Source organism: Antrostomus carolinensis, unplaced genomic scaffold, assembly GCF_000700745.2.
Source record: "Antrostomus carolinensis isolate BGI_N321 unplaced genomic scaffold, ASM70074v2 scaffold18999, whole genome shotgun sequence".
Classification (NCBI taxonomy): Eukaryota; Metazoa; Chordata; class Aves; order Caprimulgiformes; family Caprimulgidae; genus Antrostomus; species Antrostomus carolinensis.
Window position 1 is genome coordinate 80667 of NW_010339453.1, and position 6497 is coordinate 87163.

At 50.1% G+C, this 6497-nt stretch overlaps 1 protein-coding gene across 1 annotated transcript in view; it reads left to right on the forward strand.

The window, feature by feature from the left end:
- Nucleotides 1-5420, forward strand: part of NOTCH2 (notch receptor 2) — a 76599-nt gene extending 71179 nt beyond the window's left edge. Inside the window, exons 29-32 of the mRNA XM_010175859.2 lie at nt 1322-1623; nt 1974-2121; nt 2639-2736; nt 3649-5420. Coding sequence (XP_010174161.2) covers nt 1322-1623; nt 1974-2121; nt 2639-2736; nt 3649-4992 — 1892 coding nt within the window. The 3' untranslated portion in view covers nt 4993-5420. The remainder of the gene's footprint in view (nt 1-1321; nt 1624-1973; nt 2122-2638; nt 2737-3648) is intronic.
- Nucleotides 5421-6497: the final 1077 nt, after the last annotated feature.

Here is a 6497-nt window from a genome sequence, read left to right on the forward strand (position 1 = left end):
AGCACAGAGTGGTTCACTCCTGCTGCCATCTCCGTCCCTCCTACTTTCTAGGTGCCTATGATGCGTGCAGAGTAAAGCAGCAAAATCACTAAGCAAGCGTTAGAGTCTACAGCTGAAGTCTTTGGGTTTAGGCAGTGGGTATCTTTTAACATTCAGAGTCTACTGAAGCACTTGGCAGTTGATGGGTTGCTGAAAAATATATGGAGATGTTTTAAATCTTTGTTACGCTGCATCAAAGGGGGGGGAGTATTAACAAGGGTGAAAAGTCAGCAGCATGGGCCAGTCTTCCTGGACCACCCTCTCGGATCAGCAGAGAGAGAGGGAGGTTCATCCAAGGAAGCTAAGTTAAATTAGAGGTTTGGAAGAGCCTTTCTCCTTCCAGTGACAATGCAAGGATCCTGGTTGGATGAAGGGGGATTTAGCCTTTGTGGATGTCCCATCAGTGTGAGCCCATCACTGGAGACCTGTGGAAAGACACGAGCCCAGTATCTTCCGAGGAACTCCAACTGTGTGAGACTTCTAGGAATTTGTATCTGTGGGCAGCCCATGCTGTGATGAAAGGGTGCATGGGGAACAAGGCACTGTGCCTGTGTAGGTGGCTACTGGTACACCAGTGAATAATACTGGGTTAGATCCTGTTCCACGGTCCCTTCCTACGTGGGGTACTTCTGTGAAAGTACGGAGTGTGCTTGATCAGTTTGTTTAGGGCTCTGCTCATGCGTGTTATTAACAGCTAGATGAGGCTGCTTTAGGCAGTCATCCTGGGGCATTTTTCAGCCTTGAGTGCTTGACTGTCACAACTTCAGGGTCCTTCTCATGGCGTGTAACAGATACGAAGGCTTTCATCTGCGTTTCACTTCAGGTTAATATCTGCAAAATGCCACCAATAATTGGTGGCTAGTTGTTCAATAATTTTTTTTTGTGCCAATTGTTTCTTTTCCCCAGGTATGTGATTAGAACATCCATGTGAATAATTATACTTGGTCGTCTGAAATCTTTGATTTTTATAGCCCTTTATTCTCTCTAGGAATTTTGCTAAGACATTTTGAGGAAGTTTTCCACTTTAGCAGCAAACTTTTTTTGTTTTATAATGAACTTATTTGAGAAGTATCTAAGTTCTGTTATGGTTGCTGTAGGCAATAACGTCCTGCTTGGAAGGAAAACAACTCACTAACTTGGTTAGGCTTTAAGATAAGAGAACAGGTCTGGGTTAAATTGACCAGAAGGACTGTCTGTAGGTGCTCAAGGGGAGAGGATTGTGAGAGGGTTTCCTTTCCTTTGCTGTCACCATCACGTTGCTGTATCATCTCTTCTGTTGCAGATGGATGTACTCCGCTTATGTTGGCATCTCTACGTGCGGGCGGCTCTGATATCAGCGAAGATGATGAGGATGCAGAAGATTCCTCAGCAAATATAATAACAGATTTGATCTATCAAGGTGCCAACCTGCAGGCCCAAACAGACCGCACTGGGGAGATGGCACTGCACTTAGCAGCCCGTTACTCGAGAGCAGATGCAGCGAAACGCTTGCTGGATGCTGGTGCAGATGCTAATGCACGGGACAACATGGGACGGACTCCCCTGCATGCAGCTGTAGCTGCTGATGCCCAGGGTGTCTTCCAGGTACAGCAACTGAAGAACCCCTTTTAGAGAAGCTGTGCTCTGTAGTTATATGAGCCTGCCCAAGCTGCGCTCTGTTCACTCCCAGCCTTGCTCTCATGCCTTCCACAGTGTGATGGGCAGGCAAAACTGTTTTATATCCAGTTTCCTCAGCTATTCATAGCTTGAAGAACTCAGCGTGCATTAATCACCTGGCAGTATTTACTTGGTCTGTTTGCCTCTGTTACCTGTTATCTGGGTCTCAGTGCTCAGGCTGCTTTTTCATTATAAAGCCTCTCTTGAGTTTCTGCTAAATTCTCACTTGTGCTCTGTAGCAGTATTGAAAAACAAACCTGTCTTTCCCTGTTGTGCAGATCCTGATCCGTAACAGAGTGACGGACTTGGATGCTCGGATGAATGATGGAACGACCCCGTTAATTCTGGCTGCACGTCTGGCTGTGGAAGGAATGGTGGCTGAGCTGATTAACTGCCAGGCAGACGTGAATGCTGTAGATGACCATGGTAATGTGAATGTGACATACTGGGCTGGGCAAATATTTGTCATGGTGTGAGCAAGGAGGGGTGAGCTGCTTCTCTCCCAGAGCATGGGCTGCTCAGAAATTCTGTAGCTAAATCGGATGCTAGGCTCTCCTGCAGAAATCCTCCCAGCAGTAATAGGCTGCAGGCTGCTGCACAGTGCCTTGGTTAGACAGTCCTGGAAGAGAAGCAGAAGAAATATGGGGTGGATATGCTGGGATTTTCTGGACTGCAGACATGACTCTGTGGATAGGTTATTTAAAAAATAATAATAAAAATAAAAAAAATCCCAGAGGAAGTGCTGAAAGTCCCGTTGTATCTTGGTGACATAGGAGTATGTCACAGCATGGTGATTTCCAAAGTGTAAACGTGACTTCAGGACATGCTCACATGCTGTGAGCTGCACTGCAGTTGCTTTCTTCTCTCAGTGTACTCTGTCCATCTTGGTGCTTTAGAAAGTCTCTCCTTGGTTTGTTACTGAAGTTGTTGGCTTTCCCTGCAGGTAAATCTGCTCTTCACTGGGCTGCTGCTGTCAACAATGTGGAAGCAACGCTAGTGCTGCTGAAAAATGGAGCCAACAGAGACATGCAGGATAACAAGGTACAGTTTGGGTGTGCTCAGCATGGCTGTGCTTCCTAACTCAGAGGATCTCTTTGCTGTTGGTAGTGAGCCAAGTTCAGATTTTCTAAGCTGGGTGCTCAGTGCAGGTCTTCCAGACTGTGACTGGAACTCTCCCCAAGTGCTGGATATCTTGTAGGATTTCTGATATGGGAGACCAGTTCTCTTCCTTGTTTGGACAAGTCCTGAGCATCAGTGCTGTCCTGTTTTTCTTGAAGAAAAGGAATGCAATACACAGTCAATGGGGTGTGACAGCACCAGGGTGACGTGCTGCTGGTGTCAAGCAGCTGGGTTCCAGTTAGCAGAGAGCCAGATCTGGCAGCACAGCAGCAGTCACATCCTGTCACATTTCTGGGGATCTCAGTGCAGGGTGTAGATGGGGGAGAAGCCTCTCTGTTTGAGAGACAGTCTGCACTGTGCAGATCTCCTGTAGCTTCACTGTTAGCTTTTGCTGTTTCTTTCATCTGCCTAGGGTTTCTTTTTTGGATTATTATCTATTGCTCAGTGGATTTTAGAGCTACCAACAAGCTGGAGTTCTTTACTGGACTGTTTTAGTCCTTTATGCCTTTCCCTCATAGGGGACAATGGGAGAAAGGTACCAGGTACTTTCACAGTTCCTCCAAGGGCCCGTGACAGAATAGCACACTTCCTGGTGGGATAGTTCAGCCTGTGTGGTGGGATAGTTCAGCCTGTGTGCTCCACTGCCATGTGTGAAACCATCTCCTGTAATCTGCCTTTTTCAATGGGCACCTCTCAGGGTGGGCTGTTCTTGGAGACAATACAACACTGCATTAAACAGTGCTTCCAGGTGTTGCCACACTGTTAGGGATTGTTAGCTTTAATTCATTTCCCCCCAAGCAAAGCCTCTAAGATACTTCTTCTCTGTGTTTTCAGGAAGAGACACCGCTGTTCCTCGCTGCTCGGGAAGGTAGTTTCGAAGCAGCAAAAATCTTGCTGGACCATTTTGCCAATCGAGACATCACGGACCACATGGACCGCCTGCCCCGAGATGTGGCCCAGGACCGGATGCACCACGACATAGTGCAGCTTCTCAACGAGTACAACGTGGCCCACAGCCCCGCTGGGCACCCCGGTGCCATGCTGAACTCTGCCCTCTCCCCGGTCATCTGTGGGCCAAATAGGTCCTTCCTCAACCTGAAGCACGCTTCGTTAAGCAAGAAGTCACGAAAACCGAATGCCAAAGGCATCATGCCCACAAACCTCACCAAAGATGCAAAGAGGAGAAGGAAGAAGTCCCTCAGTGAGAGCAAAGGGCAGTTTTCGGAGAGCTCAGTGACCCTGTCACCAGTGGATTCCCTAGAGTCACCCCATGCTTTTGCATCCGAACCAACATCGTCTCCTGTGATGCCGTCGCCGGGGGTGTTACACTCATCGCCCAGCTCACTGCTGACCGCTCCGTCAGTGCAGGCCGCGCACACGATGTCCTTCTCCAACCTCCATGAGATGCAGCCCTTAGGACGTGGATCCAGCACCGTGCTCCCATCCGTCAGCCAGCTGCTTTCACAGCACAGGACCACCCCTCCTAACAGCGGGCTCGGCAGGCTCCGGCCAGCCAACGTTTCCACCGAGTGGATGAACCGCATGGAGGTGAACGAGTCCCAGTACAACGAGATGTTTGGCATGGTGCCGCAGGTGATGCACTCGCACCCCAGCGTGTCTCAGCAGAGCGGTTTGGTTCAAGCAGATACAAAGCACATGGGAGTGTCCAGGGAGTCTCTGCCCCCTATCATGACTTTCCAGCTGGTTCCCAAGGGTGGCATAAACCAGCAAGCACTGCCACAGCAGGCCCAGTCAAACTGCCCTCAGAACATGGCTGGTCCTCTGAGCTCCATGTACCAGATACCCGATTTAGCTCAGCTGCCCAGCGCCTCCTTCTCCATGGCTGCCATCCCTCAGCAGGATGGGCAGGTGGCTCAGACGGTCCTCCCAGCCTACCACCAGTTCCAGAGCTCCATGGGGAAGTACCCCACGCCTCCGTCGCAGCACAGCTGCTACTCCTCGGCCACTGAACGGACTCCTAGCCACAACCGGCACTTACAAGGGGAGCACCCATACCTGACACCATCGCCCGAATCTCCAGACCAGTGGTCAAGCTCCTCCCCACACTCTGCCTCTGACTGGTCTGATGTGGCAACCAGTCCCAGTAACAACCAGCGTGGGCCAGCGGCCGCTCACATGACGGAGCAGCAGCGGAACAACATGCAGGTGTATGCCTGAAGGCTAGCCAAGGTGAAGCCCGATTAAAGTGGACTCCAGAACTCATGAAGGTCTTCCAGGATGGAAATGAAGAACCATTGTAGTATCCAAGAGTCTTAATGAGCCCAGGCTGTTCTTTCCTTGGAGGAACTGTGGTCACTGTAGGCTTGTACGCTTTTATGCTAAACAGAGAACTGTAGAAGCTGGTGATGGAGAAGACCAGCTGGGTCACTTCTAACCAACTCCCGTGCACCTTGGGTGTGATTGCTGTCTGCACTGGATCCTCCAGTCTGCTCTTACATATGTTCCACCATTTCTTTGGGGAGACAGCTCTTCAGCTGAATGAATCTCATGGTCGTTTCTCCAGAAATTTAGCCAAAACCAGCTTTGTATCCTTATTTTGTTACTCCTTTGGTTACCCACATAACCTCTCTCTGAAGCACCTTCTACTAGTTCCCCTCGAGTTCAAGTTGCCTTGTCTTGACGCAGCTCAGAGCTGCACCCACATTCCTAGACCCCCCTCCTTCCCACGGCCGCTCTTGCTCAGCAAGCGAGCCGGACTTCCCACAACACCCGCAGGTCAAGTGGCAGCTTCTGTCACGCAGCTTCACCCTTTCCTCTTCGAGAGCCTTTGTCTTGTACAGACCCACTAACACCCCTTAGCGTTCTCACTGCCTGCCCCCCAGGTATTATGAGATTATATATATTCATAGAGTCTTCTCTTAAGTCTTTTTGGTTTTGATATATTTTTTTTTAAACCCTCCCAAAAACACTGGTCGGACCTGGTCTTCCCCCGCGGTGGCCTGTAGGGATGTCTCTCCTGTCTTTTATGTCTTCCCTGAGACATGCCTGACCATTTTGACACACTACCTTCCCCATGCCCCTGTCCTACCAGGTGTGTCCATGACCACCTTCATGGGCTCCCGTGACAGAAGAGATGCCTTGCAACTGATACAGGCCTTTTGGGAAATTCTTGGGATGAACACAAGTGTTTCAAAACCTGATAACACAAGCTCCCAGCATTCTTGCACAGTCCTCCCCTCCCCTCCATCCAAGGGTGGCTGTGTGTTCTGTCCTCCAGGTACCATATGCTGCCTCTTCTATTGTCAAGAAGCATCGAGGACGTTGTTATGTGTTTGCAGTGTCTGTCCTTCTGCATCAGGAGCGGCGTCCAGCCCTTTGAAAAGAGTCCCTTTTGCTCCAGCCCTGGGACACGGCTGCCTTGTCTTCCCCTCCCAACAAGGAGGCTGCAGCACTGACTGACTCCTGAGCAAGCTTCCAGCAGCAGCAGCAGCAGTGTGCCTGAAGCCAGGAGCTGGGCTTAAGCGGCAGACCACGTAGCTCAGAAACTGTTGCCTGATGCAGTTTGGTTAACAGGTTTGGGGCTGTCCTCTGCTCTCAGCTTCAGCCTGGATTGAGATTTCCCAACTGAGGTGCCCCACGTGCTCTGTGGGACGGTAGTGCCATTTGTGCTGCAGCTCCCCCGATATTTTTGGAGTTACGGAAGCCAACTGACTCAGACCTTA